Consider the following 20,106-nt stretch of genomic DNA (forward strand, 5'->3'; position numbering starts at 1 on the left):
ATGATACAAGATGTACATTAAATCTCCATTGGTTCCATATAAGACTGCAGATAATGTAGAAGGCAATGCAAGAGAGGTCCCGTCTGGTACAAATGGCAGTCCACATCTGGCAGTTTAAATATGGCCGGATTTGGGGTATGAATTGTTTTTATTAATCTGTTAGTTCCTGTAACACTGACCACAACTATACCAAGACACAAATCATCTATATTTTTTATTGTGCACTAAAGTGGCACCTTTTAGTCATAGCGGGAGAGTGCCCAGTCCCATCAGTCACAAAAGCCAGTGTTGCCCATTCAACAACGGGTATTCAACAACCTCATTCTCCATCCATCTGCTGTCTGTTCACTGGTGTCCACTGCAATTCATATTTGAAACATACATCCTAACGTTTTCACCACTTCACTTAAGAAAAGCTGTGGAAAACATCTCTGCAGGAGTGGATCCATTTTCCTTTCCCCAGGAGATCAAATGAAGACTGCGAGCTTGTTGCATCATGAAAGCAAAAAGTTTATTTAAGATTTCAACTACATTTAACTACCACAAGGAAGACTTCTCAATCCAGGGTGTAGTCCAGTTAGAAAGTAACACGAAACTTTTTAATACATTATATCACTGCCACAAATTATTTCCATGACTCAATCAGTTTCAGAATTGCATACAATACAAAAAAGGGAGAAAGGAGGGGCTCCCCGTTACACAGGGTGAAATATACAGTACTGAATACTGAATTCTGTATGCATTACAATTTTTTTGCGTGGTTTAGTAATGACATGACCAACATTCAAAATGATCTTCAGTATTTACAACAGTTGTACTGTTTGTGTTTAAGATGATAACCAAACCTTCCACTTTAGGATTTTTTTTAAAAGTTGCTAGAGCAACCCTGATTTCTTAAAAGATACAATGTACATTAGATTACATGAAAGGAAATAAAGAGTTAATTACAAGATGCAAAAAAAGTAAGAAAGACAAACTACTGTGTGAATATTGTTCAGAGGTAGTAAGTGAGCACTCTAAGCTACAGAACATGTTGAAATTCTATTGGTTCATATGAGTTTGCATGAGGTAATAAAGCTGTGTCTTGATTGGTGAGATGTATAAATACTCTTTACCTACATTATTTACAACACTCCGTGTGAACCTTGCCATTTCCTGCCACAGATAGGTTGAAGTAGCATATCTGAAAAAGTATGAATGCTGCACCCAGCTGGTACTGTAAAACCCAGACTTCAGCTCATACAAATTCAGAAGCAAAGCATTACTAAGACTGGCATTGAGTTAGTGTGTTAAAAAAAAGTAATGATTGTAAATAGCACTCTGTTATAATAACAAGTCTCAGGAAAAACAATATTGGTTCTTGGCAACTCTCTGGTTATTTATACGTGGGGCAATAAAACAGCTCAGCCGATTCTTCCAAATGAGTCTTTATACTGGTTGTACAGTTGTGATAAAGGAAATTTGATCAAGATCCTGATATCCTGTAATGCTTCGTTGTTCTAAGCAAGCTATCAGTTCTAGATATCTTGCTAAAATAGTTTTAAGAAGTAAACGAGTTCAGCTTTGCTAACTTCATGAATTTATGACTGTCTGCCTCGGCACCAGCATTCTTGTGTCTTGCAGTCAAATTGAAACATGCATTCATACCTCAAAAGGTCAAGAAGCTTCACAATAACATCTTGCACATATAAATCTTCAAAAACATGTTTTCACCCTTCATGGATTCCCATTATAAATTGACTTTTTGTTCCATTTTAAGTCTGAAAACACTAGACCTATTTAGGCCTTTGCCTCAACCATTGACTGAATAAGGCAAAACTGTGCCATACATAATGGAATTAATATGGTATTTTCAATGAGAACCTATGTGTTCCTCTTCCTAAATATGAATTGTTTGTTATTTACTTTTTCCACTAAAGAGCAGGGTTTTACAGTAAAGCAGCAGGTGACTGGGTTACAGGAAATCCACTTTTCTTCTCCTACTGGTCAGTGCTAATCAAGGCCTATTGGCTCAGGGAATGGATGTTGCTAGGAGATCAGTTAGAGGTATCAGAGTGCACACTTCCAGGTCCTTCTGTTGGTGAAGTCACAGAAGATGGAGTGGTTGCATCTTGCCATCCTCCATTAGCCTAGAAAACATGACGTTTACTGCAGTTAGTATCAGGGTCGTCGGTGAAATACAGCAACACATTTTTTTGCACTGAAATTCAAGGAGCAGTCTGGAAAATTAACTAATTTGTAGATAATGATAAAAAGTACATTTCCATGTAAACTCGTATAGCACAATTCTGTAGATGCCAAGGGTATTCCTTTAGAACTGGCTGAAATCCAGAATGACTATATTTGCACTGATTAGCAATACTGAGTAGATTTCCTTCCAACATTAGGACTTTGAATGTTAATTAAATCGTAACACTCAAAAACAAGTCTTTTTAATGATGTCTATCAAGTCACAGTGATGACATAAAAAGAATGCGTTTACATGCATCCCCAAGTTGTAAGCTCTGTCTGTGGGAAAAATTTCATTTCATGACTGGTTTTATATATTTAATAATTATACGTAGAATAACGTATCAAAAGAAAGCAAATATTTAAATAAGAACTTTAACATTGTAATCCCCAATAGATATTGTAGGCAATTTCCTGCAAACTCATAGTAGAATGATGCACTCTGCCATGGAGCAGCAGGCAAGGGTTTGCATTCACAATTCTCCACAGGGGGAAGTTCCTGATCTCAGCCATGCATGTGGGCAGGTGCCAAATTCAACTCTGGCAAATCACAGCGGCAAGAATGGAAGAATGAGAGCGGGGCAAGTCACCCTGGATGGCCTTGTGCACCCATCAGCTGGCTGAAGATTGTCACAGACTTCAGAGCAGGCTGCCTGCCCACTTCTGAATAGTACAGAGGGATTGCAAGGGAGAGAAAATAAAATCCATTTTTAAAATGAAACCTATGAATAAGTTCCCCTTTTTTAGTTACTTATCAAAAACTGCTGGTCCTGAGCAGAAGGGAGCAGGTGGTGCCGAGTGACAGCCTCCTAAGCCTCTGGTGATGGCATACCACTTTACCTCAACATCCTCCAGTGCTTCACCTTCACTCAGCACCACACCCATGACCACATCTTCATTCAGTCCCTCCCCCTGTGGAGCACCTTGCCTTGTGCCTCCCTGTTAACCCAGTGCCATCTTAGTGCCTTTCCCAGCCACCCCTTCTTCCAGCACCTTGTCTTTAGGTATCTGCTACTGCAGCACTCTGCTCTTGCTCCGTCTCTCGCCTTCATGCAGCCTTTGCTCCAGTGCTGCTTGTTTCCGAAGCTTCTTCTCTGGTGTCTCACCCTCTCACACCCCTAGCACTAGCACTTCCATCGTGACTGGGAACTCATCACGTTTGGCTCAATTTGGGTTCTGCCAGGACCACTCAGCGCCAGGCCTCATTACAGCCTTGGTCCAAACATGGACAAAAGAGCTGAATTCCAGAGGCGAGGTGAGAGTGACTTCCCTCGACATCAAGGCAGCATTTGACCGAGTGTGGCATCAAGGAGACCTAGTAAAACTGAAGTCAATGGGAATCAGGGGGAAAACTCTCCACTGGCTGGAGTCATACCTAGCACAAAGAAAGATGGTGCTAGTTGTTGGAGGATAATCATCTCAGCCCCAGGACATCGCTGCAGGAGTTCCTCGGGGCAGTGTCCTAGGCCCAACCATTTTCAGCTGCTTCATCAATGACCTTCCCTCTATCAGAAGGTCAGAAGTAGGGATGTTCGCTGATGATTGCACAGTATTCAGTTCCGTTTGCAACTCCTCAGGTAATGAAGCAGTCCATGCCCGAATGCAGCAAGACCTCGACGACATTCAGGCTTGGGCTGTTAAGTGGCAGGTAACATTCGCACCACACAAGTGCCAGGAAATGACTATCTCCAAAAAGCGAGAGTCTAACCACCGCCCCTGACATTCAACGGCATTGCCATCGCCGAATCCCCCTCTATCAACATCTTGGGGGGTCACCATTGACCAGAAACTTAACTGGACCAGCCACATAAATACTGTGGCAACAAGAGCAGGTCAGAGGCTAGGTATTCTGTGGCGAGTGTCTCATCTCCTGACTCCCCAAAGCCTTTCCACCATCTACAAGACACAAGTCAGGAGTGTGATGGAATACTCTCCACTTGCATGGATGAGTGCAGCTCCAACAACACTCAAGAAGCTCGACACCATCCAGGACAAAGCAGCCCGCTTGATTGGCACCCCATCCACCACCTTAAACATCCACTCCCTCCACCACCGGCGTACCATGGCTGCAGTGTGTACCATCTACAAGCTGCACTGCAACAACTCGCCAAGGCTTCTTCAGCAGCACCTCCCAAACCCATGACCTCTTTCACCTAGAAGGACAAGGGCAGCAGGCACATGGGAACACCATCACCTGCAAGTTCCCCTCCAAGTTACACACCATTGTGACTTGGAAATATATCGCTGTGCCTTCATCATCGCTGGGTGAAAATCCTGGAACTCCCTCCCTAAGCGCACTGTGGGAGTACCTTCACCATAAGGACTGCAGCGGTTCAAGAAGGCGGCTCACCACCACCTTCTCAAGGGCAATTAGGGATGGGCAATAAATTCTGGCTTTGCTAACGACACCCAAATCCCAGGAACGACTAAATAACTATCTATGGACAGCACAGAATGTTACGATGGCAACGCACCATGGTTCTGATGTATTAATATTTTACAACTGATCACTTAACTCTTAAAATGCATCCTTTTCATATATTTGTGGCCACAATTGCTCACATACTGAGTTCCCAATCTCAGCCACACTGCCTGACAGGAGCTAGTAAGCTGAGCTGACACAGGGTGGGGCAAAATAAGATGGTCATTTAACCTGTACCATTCCGACATAGCTCCACACAGACAGTTATTAGGCAGCACTGAAGAGTGGGAGGAAATAAAACAAAAAAGTGTAGGGGGTGGAAGAAAGGGAACCTCATGTTTTGTGGCGGTGATGTTCTACATAGACATCAATACAAGAACCAATTTAAGGGGTGCAGAGTTCAACTGACTGTCAAGGCTGGAAGTCAATTTAGGGCCCCTGAATGTGAGTGCAGCATTGTGTCTGGATCTATCAATATGGATTCCATCTGTGAAACACCATCAATTTCAAACTGATGGCTCAAATTTTTTTTTTTTTTTAATTTTAATTTCCTCTTCATCGGTACTACTCTCCACTGTGCACCCTCTCCAGCCAGGAGGGTACAGTGATGTTACCTGTTGACTAAGTGGGTATGAACATTCATCAAAGATGCAATCAGTTACAACTCACTGGTTCACAAATTCAAAAAGATGAGGCAGTTTAGGCAATACTGAGAGAACCTTCCACTTCTATTCCTAACCCTCTCCATTTTCTGGTTTGTCTTTTTCTGTCTTTCTAAAATAGACACACACCCTAAATATACACTATATATATACACACTATACACACACCCTAAATATACACTATATATATACACACATACACTATATATATACACACCCTAAATATACACTATATATATACACATACACTATATACACACACCACACACACCCTAAATATACACTATATACACACACCCTAACTATACACTAAATATATACACATACACTATATACACATACACTATATACACACACCACACACCCTAAATATACACACTATATATATACACACACACACACCACACACACACTCCCACACACCCTAAATATACACTATATACACATACACTATATACACACACACACCACACACTCCCACACACACACACACCACACACACCCTAAATATACACTAAATATATACACATACACTATATATATATACACACACTCTATACACACACACACCACACCCTAAATATACACTATATACACATACACTATATACACATACACTATACACACACACACCACACACTCCCACACACACACACACCACACACACCCTAAATATACACTAAATATATACACATACACTATATATACACACACACACCACACACACACACACCCTAAATATACACTATATATATACATACACTATATACACACACACACACCACACACACTCCCACACACACACACTCCCACACACACACACTATATACACACACACACTATATATATATTATGTAAATTTGTCACAAAAAGCACAATTTATTACAGACATAAATAAGATCTAGCCCACAGGGCTTGAGTTTAATTTTTTTCATAGACAGCTCAGTTTTGCTAGTGGCTATAACTGTCACTAGCAAATTTCTTCTTCCACTAGCGAAACTGATCAGAATCAAAGCGAGACTGATGATCGGGATGACAAAATGAAAAGTGAATCCTGGGAAGCTGAGACACTGCTCCGTGGAGCTCATTAGGAAAATCTTGCTAGTGTTTAGAATACTGACTAGCAAAACTGAAAAATCCATGAGCAATTTGCTTTGCAGCCTGTATTAAATTCAAGCCCTGATTATAACTGCTGTCAGACTCAATCTCCTGAAAAGTGTTCACATTCTGTGCAGACAACATTATTTAGATTTAGGAAAGAGCAGTCCTCAGAGGTCCTGATTTTAAAACAGTATTTTTAAGGTTCTGAGTCATCAATCCGTGGACACCACTAGTTTGAACTCCTGCAGGCATTGAACAGATCATACAGGGCATCATACAGGGAAAGATTTCCACTGACATAAGGAGAGCTGGCAGAAACAAGGCAAATTTTGAAAGCAGTTCCTTGCAAATGAAACCAAGCTAATCTGCTTTGCACAAATTGAGAACCCATTCAACTCTGCGACGTGAATACCTGATAACTGAATGTTTTTCTTAAGTGAACAGAAATTGAAAACCCTAAATCTGTACCCATTGGATTCAGTCCTTTCAGCTGAAACATTTCTGCTGTGAACCTTTGTATGGTCACATTACACAATTCACCATTTTCACAGCTGAAACTACAAAATGTGTACTGTGACTTCTGTTATTTCAACAATCTACCATACAATAGCAAGTTAAAGACAACTGCACAAAACCGTCACCATTCCAGAAACTCTTGTATTAAAATTAAAACAATGCAGCAGAACCTCTCCATCTGAGTTCCTGACAAGGGAATGAATGTCTAATTCCTTCAACAGGAAAAAAATTGAAAACCATGTTTATTCTTAATCAGCAGCTAAGAAGAGCCAGAATCCTAAAGATGCTGCAGCTTTAAATTTCACTGACTTTCAAATGCAGATAACAGTCTCCTGACAGAACAAGAAAAATGCCAAAAATTAAGAGGAATGGTCAGCAACGCAAGGACATGTTTACATTACTGGCATAACGAAAGACAAGTGGTCAAGACAGGATGCATGTTTTGGTGGGAACACAAAGTGACATTTCACATGAAATTAACTCGTAGAGAAGAGTGGCATGATACATGACATCACTGGGGTTGGGGAGGCGAGTCTTTGTCATACTATCGGAAAGCCTCTTCCTATTTCTCTCCAGCGTAACTATTCAACCAATAATTAAAAATTCAAGTTGGCACTTGCAGGATGCCAATTACTGTTGACAAATATCTCATTTATTCACTTTGCTTCAAGCCCTCATTTCAACGTGTACATATTCAGTTTGCCAGCAGCAGGAACAAGCAGAACAAGATGGACATCGCTGGCCCACATGCAGGAGCCTGCTTTGTTGATCTCATTAAGTGTAAATTAAATGTGAATTTTGAACTTGGAGACACCACTGTATTCCTGCATAAACCACTGGTGCTCTTTACATTTGTTTTGCATCAGGAATGAGAGATCAGAGAAATGAGTTCTCCTGATGTCTTGGCCTGTAGAGGCAATTGTTGAAATCAATGTCTGATCAAATTTCTGCTGTGGCAGACAGCTTGTCGCTACATATTTTTATGTCAGTCAAGAAGAGGGAAGGCGCAGGCCTCGTGAGTTGAGGAACATTGAGTGGAAGTGACGGGGCAGCCCTTTCTGTAGGGGCCAATGTGAGCCACATTGACTTTGAGTGCTTGCGGCGAAGACTAGCCTTTGCTCAAGCCTCCCATCGCCAAACATCAGCAGCAAAAAAAGGTTAGCGTATGCTAATAATGGTTTATTTACAATGCGGCTAATTACCAAAGCAATCCATCTGCATTACTGTAAAACTATAACCTATACCAGTCATGCATACTGTCGATAAAATCTTTTATTTGTCAATGTATAAAACTGGCCAAGAGTCAGCAATGTGTTACCTATCCTTGTTTACATTGTGTATATTAATATACGTCTTTTTTTCCTCTTGTGAAATATCCTTTACATCAGCGTTTCCAAATTAAACATGTATTGTTCAACTTGCACCTTTGGTATTTACCAGATCCGCAAGCTTATTGGCAAATACTAGGCACTGCCTGTAGAGTGGCTATATTTAGACTGGGAGACTTTCCCGTAACACTATGAAGACAATGCGATTAGTCAGAAGGACAGTGCTTAAAAAATAATTTAGTCGTCGTTATCCAAATTTTAGAGATTAGTTAAGTACACTTAGCTTCTAATCCTTGCTGTGTCCAAATCTAATCGAATTTCGGGGAGATGATGTTGCATACATTAATAGGCTCCTGCAGGGACAGCTGCCAAACTATATCCCTTCTATTTAAAAAAATAATAAAAATCTCACAACATCTATACCATACCAGTGTGGTATAATACACTGTACTATTATATGACACCTTATCAAGCCTCATCAACGAAGATGGAATTTATGACTACAAAATGCTGCAGGCAAGGACAGTTTTATATTCCATCTTCCAACTACAGTATGTGGCCAATGATACATCCAACGCTGTGAAGTATTTTACACTGGTTTTAAATTAATAGAACAAAAGATCTCTATCTTTTCCTCTATTTTATATACAGTGCATTCTTTTGTTTTAGAAAACAGATCTAATTTTCCTACATAATCTTCAATTCTTTACATAGGCATTCCATTAAAGAATTTTGGATAATGTAACCCTCTCTGCCATCAAAAGCTCAATTAAGAAACTATAATGGCTTACACTGGCAGGGCTTTAGCTTTTCTTTTTCTTCTATGGACACAGAAATAAAAGTGTTCCTTACGCTCAAACTGTGTGGACTGTACAGTGAATTTCCTCCAAGACCGTCACTGTATCCGCCCGTCTGATTGATAACATGACGCAGGGAATCCACCTGAAGCAAAAGCAAACAAAAAGAAACATGTCAGGCTTGATGCAGCAGAGCGGTCTTTCTCTTATAGGAAACGATCTGGTAGATTGAGATGTGTAAGCTTGCCATACTGCTTTCATTATATTAGGACATAATAATGCCATTTCATTTTAAATATTTTTTAAGCTAGTGTCCATTGTGTCAGGCTAAGCTTACATAGCATACTGAATTCTGCAAATTTTGCCATAGGGTTCCTATAATTTTTTTTGCACCCAATAAATAAATTACAGGCCAGTCAGCATGCTGTCTGTCAGTAACAATTTAATGGATCACTCTTAACAAGAACTGCAGTCATTTACTGACACTTTTTTCACAAATGACTACATTGAGGATGACAAACAGTGAAAAACTAGTTTGCTTGTAATGTAGCCAACCACTTTGATAAATATGTTATCCAAGTTACTGCACAAATACTGGTACAGTACTCACCTCATGTCATTTATTAAACACCACATCATTAAGAATATATCACTTATAAAACAATAGTTATTCTGTATTTTAATAGCTGCCTTTCTGTCCATTTAAATGGCTGAAAGGGGGAGAAAAGCCTCAACACTTTCTAACTAAATTGGCTTTCATTTATGTTGGTGAGTGTGGGTCCCCACCCTCTCCCAGTGCCTCCATTAATATGTGAAACTTTGACAGACAGTCTTCAAACTCCTAGAATGAATAATTCTTAGCTTGAAAGAAAGAAACAGGTTTCAAAAAACATGAGGCATGAAAAAACTGAGAGGAAAGTTGTAAATGAATATGGCAAAAGCTTACACCAATCACCAAATTCTCCTCATTCCCACCCACCCCACCCCTAATTGCTCAAGCCAGAGCCGACTGCATTCACATAGTTTTAAAATCAGACATGGAACATCACAAATAACGGACTCAAAACAATAATGATAAATATCAAAGCAGCGGAATGGATAATTTAATTAATCTGTACTTTAGGTACAGAATATTTACTGGGCTCTAGGTCAGAGTAAGGCAGTTTTAATGTCTAAGCCCTACCCTGCTACCTAGGCCTTAATATTGGGCATTCTTCCTACCTGTGATTGCACATTGGCTCCGACTTGGGACCCTTGGTAAGAATCCCCATTCAGATTCTGCATGTTCATGAACATGTCCCCAGAATTTGGTAGGTTAAAAGAACCAGAAGAACCTGGAAAGGAAAGAGTCAGGCACCTGAATCACAGAGGGCTTTAAATCTCTCCCCAAAGTTCTCAAAAGAAAGAGCACACAAGAGAGAAACAGAGAGAAAGAAACAGAGAGAAAAGAAACAGCAGCCTTTCCATCACATGAAAAGCATTAAGAAAACTGTCCAGACTCTTTACAGAATGAGGAGTGTCTTTTTTCTTTTAAATCTCTGTTCGGTCAAATAACAACCTGCAAAGACTGAACCAGTGAATTCTGAAGTGATTTTGCTAGTTTTAGAATGGGAAACACCCTACGGAGACACCATGGAACTTACCTTATCGGGAAATGGGAAATTATTGTTTTCAGAATCAACACAGTTTTTAATTCAAATCTCAAATGCAATTAGAGGTGGGGCTTAAACATGGAAACCATGATACTTTTTAATATAAGCAGTAACATAATTTTAACAGTTTGTTTTTAAAAGTGAGGTTTTTGTTCTGATAAAATTATGCTGCTTTATGACAAAACAAAAGAGCAACAGTTTGTGCACTGTGTGATGGAACCTTGCCACTTACCGGAGGTGGGTGTAGTGGGAGAGTTTGCTTGGCTGTTCTGAACGGCAGCTGCCACAGCATGTGCGGCATTTACAGCGGTTTTTGCAGCATATAGGTTAGCTTCTTCTTGGAACTTTCCGATATTCTTCTTGTACCTGATTCGTTTATTGCCAAACCAGTTCGACACCTGAGGAAAGGAGGATACAATGCATCAAAAGACACTGCCAAGTACTCAACTGTATTATGACTTCTAAGTGTCAAGTCTGGGTCTGTCACATTCACAGTTTCCAACTTTTCCAGTGGGTATCTCGACTAATTAAGCAATAATCAAGGATAGGTTGTATGTTATTAGGGATTGGAGCATGACATGATTCTGTCTGTCTCTTGGCAGAACAGATACTCAAGGGCTTACACATCTACTACGACATGCGTCTTCAAGTTTACTGATGTGATTACATTGGGAAAAAAATGCAAAAAAACAACCAAAACATTAATAATGAAGAAGTAATTGTTGATGCATTAAGTGCCACCTGCCAATCAAAAATGGTTATTGAGCTGGTTACAAAGTGCATTCTTTTCTTTGAGAAGTGGTAAGATGAGAAGGCCTGGAAATGCCATTGTTCTTTGTTTCTGGTCTGGAACAACCTGGCAGTACTACAATTTAAATCATGTTCAGTCAGATGAATATGAATAGAGTGATGTAAATCAATAATAAATGAGCTGGTGTTTTGTATTCTCCCTTTGAACATACTAGAATCAGGATCTGTGTTGCCAGGGCTAATCCGTGTGCATTAACCTGTGCAGGGATCCTTATAAATTGGTTAGTAATCATTTGTACTGTGGCCAATGGGGGCAAAGCTGGGATGATGCAGCATTATTATTTTCAAGGGTCAAAACATGGCAACCAGAGAGCAACTAAATTTTCTGTGCATTCCAAAACAATGTTGTGGCTGTTATGTATTATTCATTCCACTTTACGAACACTCAGATTACTCACGAAAATAAGCATAATAATAAATACCTGCGAAGGAGTCAGAGGGCAGTGACCCAATCAGATGACATTATAAACTGCTAAAGCCATGGCTGAATGATTCCGAGACTTCAGATGAACACCCGAAACTGGGTACAGACCCGTACCCATGTGATGATTTTTTTAAAAACATGTGCTACTTACAATATTTTGTCTACATAATGTAAAATGTTTTATCTTACTGCTGATTCTGTTGTTAAAGGAACATTTCTACTGTTGCTACTGAAAGAGAGCTGTTAACGTGGTGCTGTGGGGGCGACTGGGGAGTACATTTTCTTTATGTTGTTAAAATTTGTATCTAGTGGCATGAGTAAAAGGTTGTAACTGTGTAAGTAACAGTGAAAAAATGTTACAATCCTTTGTAATGCAAGCATGGCCAGGTCGTTTAATTTTCTCTGGTGATGTACTAATTAATGTGTTCACCTAAAATTCTATAGTATGCTATTTTAATGCGGGCATTATTTTAAATGGGTTAACTGAATCAAAAGAGTGCGCAAATGAACTTCACACAAACATGTGCACTACCAGAGGAAATTAAGGCCTCAGGTGAGTGTAATATACCTGAGGGGTTCAGATGATTCCATAAACTCAGAGCGAAGCTGAACAAGTTTTTGCAATAATCCAAATCCAACTATTTTTAATCTTTTTTTTAAATATGTACAATTTTCCTATTTGGGTTCTGTTGAGTTTACATCTTATTTTACTCTGTCAATATTCTGTCAGCATTATGGCTGAAAAGTTTTGCTGTATTGATTAATTTCATGTGATTGGGGAAGTTGCAAAATTTTGATGCTAATTTGGAAGGTCGACTCAACAATACTATTCACACAAAAGAGAAAGAATGACTGTTACACTGATAAATTATACAGTTTCTGCTTCTGCAGTACTCCTGTACTGATTCTAATATTGTTTTTCCCAGTAGTTCACCAAGTTTTTCACAATTTACTTCGATTATATTTAGAATAACAGATAATCCTGCAGTCAGAGTGAAGAGGCCCACAATGAAGAAGAATGGCCGCCTGACGTCAAAAGATATACAAAATTGTAGTACAATATTTTTTTGGGTAATTTCTTTGTGAGGATATTAAAATGTTATATTTTCTACCTCGCCTCTCACCATCCCCCCGCCACCCCCACTCCCCTAGGCTACCTCTGGCAAGAGCAGGAAGCTTGCGCCCAGACTTCAAATAGTGTCTCTCAAAACCAGATACTAGGAGGCCATAAGAATAATCAGAAAGCAACTTTCCCTCTGATTTTATCTCTTTCTCCTTGGCATGGGAGGCATCCCACAACACACCACTATGTTGTCCTTATGAAGTATGTGGGAATTAAACACAGCGACCACAGCAGTCGAGAACATAACCCACCAGTGTTGCAGTGCATTCCACTTGGAAATCTTTATTTTAGAACCATTTTTAAAGATCTTGGATGTTTTTTTAAAACATTATAACCACAACAGTAATGATATACCAATTACCTTCAGCGCTACATCACACACTACCAGACATTGTCAACAGCAGATTACTAGGAAATATGCTACACAATCTATAAGAGCACAACCATACAGCAACACATCCATCATAATTATTGTGGTAATCATATTAACAGTTATTGACTATTTAATAACTAAAGTATCCATATAGTACAAACATTCACAGATGCACACAGATAAAAAAAAAAGCAACCATTCACAATGTGTAATAAATTCCAGGCTGTGCACTAAAATTTTATATCTTCAGCACCCATCTAAAATATGAGGAGAGATTTTGCACGACATCAGATCCTTTGCAGCACTCCAGTCTCTGTGCTTCTTAATCTTTAATATCAAGGCAATTAAAATTAATGACCACTCATACAAACCACTGTGGGCAGTGTTTCCTTGACATCGGTTGTTTGATGAGTTTACCTTGAGGTTAACTAACAAGCAAGGTTTAATTGGAGCAAAGGAAGAAAGGACAATCATCCGATGTTCTTACCCTCACAACTACAAAAAAAAGCCAGATCCACACACAATTTAAAGACCTTTTTCAAAGATATCTCAAATCACAAGGAAAAAAAACAGACTTTTTATCCAGTCTGAATTTGTCTGGTAGAATATGATAACTAGAAATCATACAATCAATAAACTGTCAGGGTGAAGGAAGCCCGATCAGCTTGCCTGTAACAGCTCATGTTTTTACTGCTACTCCCAAGGTAATTGTAATATTATACTGATGTCTGCCCATTTCTGCTTCAAAACATTCATCAGGCTTTGGCGTCAATGGTAGTATATTTTTAAACCGTAAAAGCAGATAGGATCCAAAATTCCATGGGCTGTATCTGATAGGAAGATGGATACATAATAATAGTAAGGGCATATCTGTAACCACAATGACATATTACTGTGATTCTCTTTAGTTGGAGGATTTTGTTGCGATCAAAATTGGAGCATTAGGTATTTAGGTGTATCCTTGTGCTTTTAACCTGAGTTTTAACTGGTGTAAAGGGTTTCAAAAGGGATGGTATTGCAGTTGCTAGCTCCAGTTACTTTGTTGCTAAAATCTCAAAACTGCACAACTACAGGAAACTTTGGTTTATCCGGAGGTTGTATGTCCGGAAACCTCGATCTACCGGCAGAAATCAGGAGCCGTTTTATTAGGTTTTTTTTCTTCTCGTGGCTTTTTTTTCAACAGTCAGGCTCTGGAAAGTCTCTCTGAAGCTGTTGCTAAGCTATAGAGACACTTCCAAGGTACGGGCCGACTGTTTAGAAGCTGTTGCTAAGCAACAGTGTTTGTTGTCAGATACGGAAATGAAAACCTCCGTATGCTTCAACATTAACGCTGGTATGTCCGGCAGTTTTGATAGATCGGCAACAGCTCGGTCCCGTCGGTGCCGGATATAACAAAGTCTCCTGTACAAGGTACTGCCGTAAAAGCTTTCTGACTTTATTAAATGTTGCTTCATAGATTTGTTTTAAATATAAAAATGTAAATGTGGCAATATAAAGATTCTAATTTTTTAGGTAAGCCCCAGCTAATCGGATTACAGAGTTGGCACAGCAAGTTTTCAAATAATTATTAGAAGTACAAAACAGATCTTCCCCGGCTGGGAAAAGGTTTATGCGACGATCAGAAAGAGTTAACTTAGAATTTCAAATGAACAGAATGATTTATTAGGATCTTTATAGGTCAGGAACAAGTACACCTCACCTGATGAGAGGAATGGCAAGGTGTCCATTTCACGTGCTGCTGTCTGAGATTACATTCTTACTGAGGTTAAAAGGTATTCAATTCCGAACTAGTTCCCTCCCCATCCCAATATTCTCCTCTCCTCTTTTGAAGGCTTACTCTGATACTGTAATATGATTTCACGACACTGGAAACTATCTCGCAGCTCATTTAAGTGGGTGTTCTTCATGTGTAGACCTGGACAGTGAGTGTCACCAGGTCATTTGGCCATGGAGCACATCACATTCAAGTCCAAAAAGGTCAGGCACAACATCTGTGGAGAGAAGCAACATGTCAACATTTCAGGGATTGCCCTTCATCTGTAATAGTTTCTGGTTCTAGTGAAGGGCAATGCCTGAAACCTTGACTTGCTGCTTCTTTCCCCAGGTGTTGGGCCTGACTTAGTGTTTTCAGCACATTCTGTGTTTGTTTCAGATTTCCAGTATCTACAGTATTTTATTACAATATCTATACACATCCGTTTATTAGCAGTGGTCACTGTATACCATTCAGGAGGGAACATCAGCTGATGTTTATCCCAAAGGAAGAGAGGCCAGCTGGAGTATCTTTATGGGGTTCCGTCTGGGATCAACTAACTCAGCACGGACCATGGACTGAACCTGTTTTTTATGGATTAGTACTGCACTGGGCAGTGCCTTTACCTATAAGACCCCATCAGATGTTCACACTGTTAAACTTCACCATCAGTAAAATGTCACAACTGTTCTTAGCTTAAAACAGTCTGATTTCACGTTATTAAATTAACATACCGTAAGCATTTCTGTTAAGTGACATTTAAGAAAAACAATGGTTTAGATTAATGTTTGGAACCTTTGAATAAAAATAGGGTTGACCTTGGTTTTCCTAATCTAATCTAGGACTACATTAATTCAGGCTCCTCCAACAATACAAAAAAGTGAATTTGTTGCGTAACCTTTTCTGTATGGACGCACAAAAAGATATGTAGTCTCTTTAATTAACAAAAGCCATCTTCTATGCTGGAACAGGTGCCTTTCCCATGGCAGGTTTTCAGGCAGACAGACAGTGAACAATTCAGAAAGGCCCAGTTGTGTGCACACTCTGTGAACTGAATGACAGGGATTGTGCAAACCAAGTTGGCTACTAACAGTATCAGAGTCAGTGGCCTGCTGTGTCTGAAGCCTCCAAATAAAAACACTTTGAACATTTGTACATGCTGTGTGCCCACACGTTGTATAAACTGCAGGACACAGAGCTTTTTGAAAAAAAAAGACCAAATTGTTATCTGGATAATTTGTCACGTGTTTTAACTTCTCTTGAAGCAAAACGCGCACGGGGAGCAATCACACAGCAAACCTGAATGATAATGAACAAAGTATATATCTAAGAGTTTGAGTTTAAAACCTCTTTAATACCACAGACCATTTATACTTTTATATACAAAGTGGCTCTGTAATGTTGAAGTGTTCATTCTTTTGCCAATAAAACTGCTCGATTTATAGGCAGCAGCAACCTAAATATAACGTGACAGATCAAAAGCCCCCAAATCAAACAGGGTAGCAGTTTCATTCACAGTTATTGGTATTGGTGTTTTCCCCACTGGGTAGTTAGGAAATGGGAGTTGTACAGTCTCTGGTACATACAGAATTCCTTTTCAAAAAGTTTTTCCATCCTGAGACTTGTCTGCTCACTGCAGAAGTTCTGTACTGGTAATTGTGAGTAAAACCAGTGCACTGTCATTAAAGGGTGAGCAAGTGGGCTTCAGCTTTTTGTCATCATTGCGATATTTGCTTTAGGCCTCAAGCTGTTTACAGTGACAGAAAAACCAAGTCGAATGGTTATTCTTGTCTATCCGACTTTTACAAATCCTCAAAACTGAAGCATTTCAATTAGAACATGGCGGTCCCCGAGTAATGGGTTAACTCCTGTCTGCTACAATAAATGGAATACAAATGACTAGAGAAAAATCTACTTTGTTTTATTTGAACAGTTTTTTAATTTAACTGGTCATTTTTTAAAATCCCTTCTAGAGATGTGGGCTTTGCTGAAAAGGCATTTTATTGCCAATCCCGAGTTACCTGGAGGCGGTGGGCTGTCTTCTTGAACGAATACAACCGAGTAGCTGTCTGGGCTACTTCAGGTGGCAGATAACCAACATTAGTGTGGGACTGGAGTCAAACCAGTTAATGGCGGCAGATTTCCTTTCATAAAGGACATTAGTGAACTAGTTGGATTTTTACGACTATCCGGCAGCTTCATGATCACTTTTACTGATTGATTTCCAATTAAAAAAAAACTGAATTCAAATTTAGTTGATGAGATTTGAACTCACATTCTGCATTATTAGGCCTCATGAATTACTAGTCCAGAAATATAACCACTGCACTACCATAACCTAGTAATGTCATAAATCATGGGAACAAAGCTCAAGTGAATTTAGCTGCCATGTCTACCTCGAGTTTAGGTTTCGTTGCCTGGTGCATGCTACTTTTTTATAGTCAACATTGTTTAATGTTATGTTGTAGTTTTATTGTATTTGGGATCTGTTTTTGTACATGCAAAGACCTCCTGTGCTGACAGTAACTGGCAGTGTGTGAAGACATTCCCACTAGGAAGTTGAAATGTATTGAGAAATAACCTGCCATTGATAACCAGTATGTTTTACACATAATCTAATTACAGTATAGAAAAGTACACTGGGAAAGCAAAATAGCTCTTTTTACATAACCCTGACTGAGCATCCAAGAAATGGATTAAAAAGAACATGTAAATTGTTGCATAAAATGTAAAATTAAAGGCTAACAAATTATACTGTAGCCATTGTGATGTGGCACATTTCTGTGTTATTTCCCAGTGCCTTCTGTCAGTAGATCCAGTGCCTTCTGCAGTATAAATATTCACTATTCCTGACGCCCTGCAGGACACTCATCTACTTCTGTATAAAGCGTTTTCCCTCACAGGCAGTCTGTCTGTGGAACAGATGAGACAGTTTATCTACAGCCAAAACGCAGCAGACATTGTAGTCTGCTGCAACTCTTGATGCAGGTCTTCGCCCCTGAACTTGAGCCATCAGTCTCTAGTTTTACTCGGAATATTTAACAGGGGCTTGATCACAATAAAGGTCACTGAGTAAGATGCCTGTGATTCTTCTTTAAATATGGCTGCACTTGGCTGCTAAGATTCAAATGCAAGTTTACTGGTCACATGTACTTATAAAAGGATACATTTTGTGAGCTGTATCCAGCAGGGTCTTATGCTTTTTTAAAAAAAAGCATTCAAAGGGAATTTTATAGTGGCACTTTTAGTGACTATTCCTTTCTATTCTCATACAGAGTATTTGAATACTTCCTGCGTTTCACATAATTTTAATATTTAATTATATTGGCTTAATTTCATGTGCTGCCCCCACAAAAAACATATTGCTGAAATTCTCTCCTGTTCTGTGGTTCTATTTCTAATTGCAGTAGATAATGCTACATCCTGTCCTTGGGAGCCATCCACACAGCGAGTTATCGACAGGGTCTTTTATGGTTTCTCTATTAGTGAGGGAGCCATAAACAATGTGTGTGATACAGAGGGAGTTCTGTGTTTTGGTTTTTAATGTTTATTGGTGTTCTTTAATGATCTGTCTGTACTCAGGTTTTTCATTAATCTTAACAGTTTGTTGGTTTATTTGAACCTCATGACTGTTATAACAGCTGGGTTTTGAAACCTGAAAAGCTCTTTGATGCATGTGTAAGAGGGGACATATATGTGTGGATAGCATGCAGAAGGAGTGCATGTGTGTGTATAGTGTGTGGGAGGGGTGCATGTATGTGTGCGTAGTATGTGGGTGGGGTATGTGTGTGCATAGTATGTGGGTACGGGTAGGTGCGTGTAGTGGATGTGTGTACAGCATACAGGATTGAGGGGGTTGAGAAGGGGTGAATATGTGCATAGTTTATGGGAGGAGGACATGTTTTTGCCATGTGCTTGTGTGTGTGGGTGCGTGCATGTGCAGTCTGCATGAGGGTGGATGTGTTGTGTGGAATAATATCAATGTTTAGAAATTGGAAATTATATTCAGTGATAGAAACATAGAAGATAGGAGCAGGAGTAGGCCATTCAGCCCCTCGAGCCTGTTCCGCCATTTAATGAGATCATGGCTGATCATCCAAATTCAGTACCCTGTCCCTGCCTTCTCCCCATATCCCTTGATCCCCTTAGCCTTAAGAAATATATCTAACTCCTTCTTGAATATATTTAATAAGTTGGCTTCAACTGCCTTCTGTGGTAGAGAATTCCACAGGTTCACCACTCTCTGGGTGAAGAAATTCCTCCTCATCTCAGTCCTAAATGGCTTACCCCTTATCCTTAGACTGTGACCCCCCTGGTTCTGGACTCCCCCGGCATCGGGAACATCCTTCCTGCATCTAGTCCTGTTAGAATTTTATAAGTTTCAATGAGATCCCCTCTTATTCTTCTAAACTCCAGCGAATATAAGCCTAATCGACCCAATCTCTCTTCATACGTCATTCCTGCCATCCCAGGTATCAGTCTGGTGAATCTTCGCTGCACTCCCTCCATGGCAAGAACATCCTTCCTCAGCTAAGGCGATCAAAACTGCACACAATACTCAAGGTGTGGTCTCACCAAGGCCCTGTACAACTGCAGCAAGACATCCTTGCTCCTGTACTCGAATCCTCTCGCTATGAAGGCCAACATACCATTTGCATTCTTAACTGCCTGCTGCACCTGCATGCTTACCTTGAGCGGCTGGTGCACAAGGACACCCAGGTCTCGTTGCACTTCCCCTTTTCCCAATCTATTGCCGTTCAGATAATAATCTGTCTTCCTGTTTTTGCCACCAAAGTGGATAACCTCGCATTTATCCACATTATACTGCATCTGCCATGCATCTGCCCAATCACCCAACCTGTCCAAATCATACTGGAGTTTCTCTGCATCCTCCTCACAGCACACACGCCCACCCA

The 20,106-nt window shown here is 39.8% G+C and overlaps 1 protein-coding gene across 6 annotated transcripts in view; it reads right to left on the reverse strand.

Moving 5' to 3' along the window:
• Positions 1-486: 486 nt before the first annotated feature.
• The window catches only part of pbx3b (pre-B-cell leukemia homeobox 3b), a 188,042-nt gene continuing 168,422 nt past the window's right edge, over positions 487-20,106 (reverse strand). For 4 of the 6 annotated variants that reach the window (XM_085965615.1, XM_085965618.1, XM_085965619.1 and 1 more), the window contains 4 exons: positions 10,940-11,105; positions 10,277-10,389; positions 9,111-9,200; positions 487-2,129 (listed from right to left, as the gene is read on the reverse strand). In XM_085965615.1, the coding sequence (XP_085821741.1) occupies positions 2,037-2,129; positions 9,111-9,200; positions 10,277-10,389; positions 10,940-11,105 (462 nt within the window). In that variant the 3' untranslated portion in view covers positions 487-2,036. Of the gene's footprint in view, positions 2,130-9,049; positions 9,201-10,276; positions 10,390-10,939; positions 11,106-20,106 lie in introns of all 6 variants that reach the window. The other 2 variants (XM_085965616.1, XM_085965620.1) reach the window with 2 other exon arrangements.

Source organism: Somniosus microcephalus, chromosome 23 (genome assembly GCF_052327205.1).
Source record: "Somniosus microcephalus isolate GS21.2 chromosome 23, FLI_Smic_1.0, whole genome shotgun sequence".
NCBI lineage: Eukaryota > Metazoa > Chordata > Chondrichthyes > Squaliformes > Somniosidae > Somniosus > Somniosus microcephalus.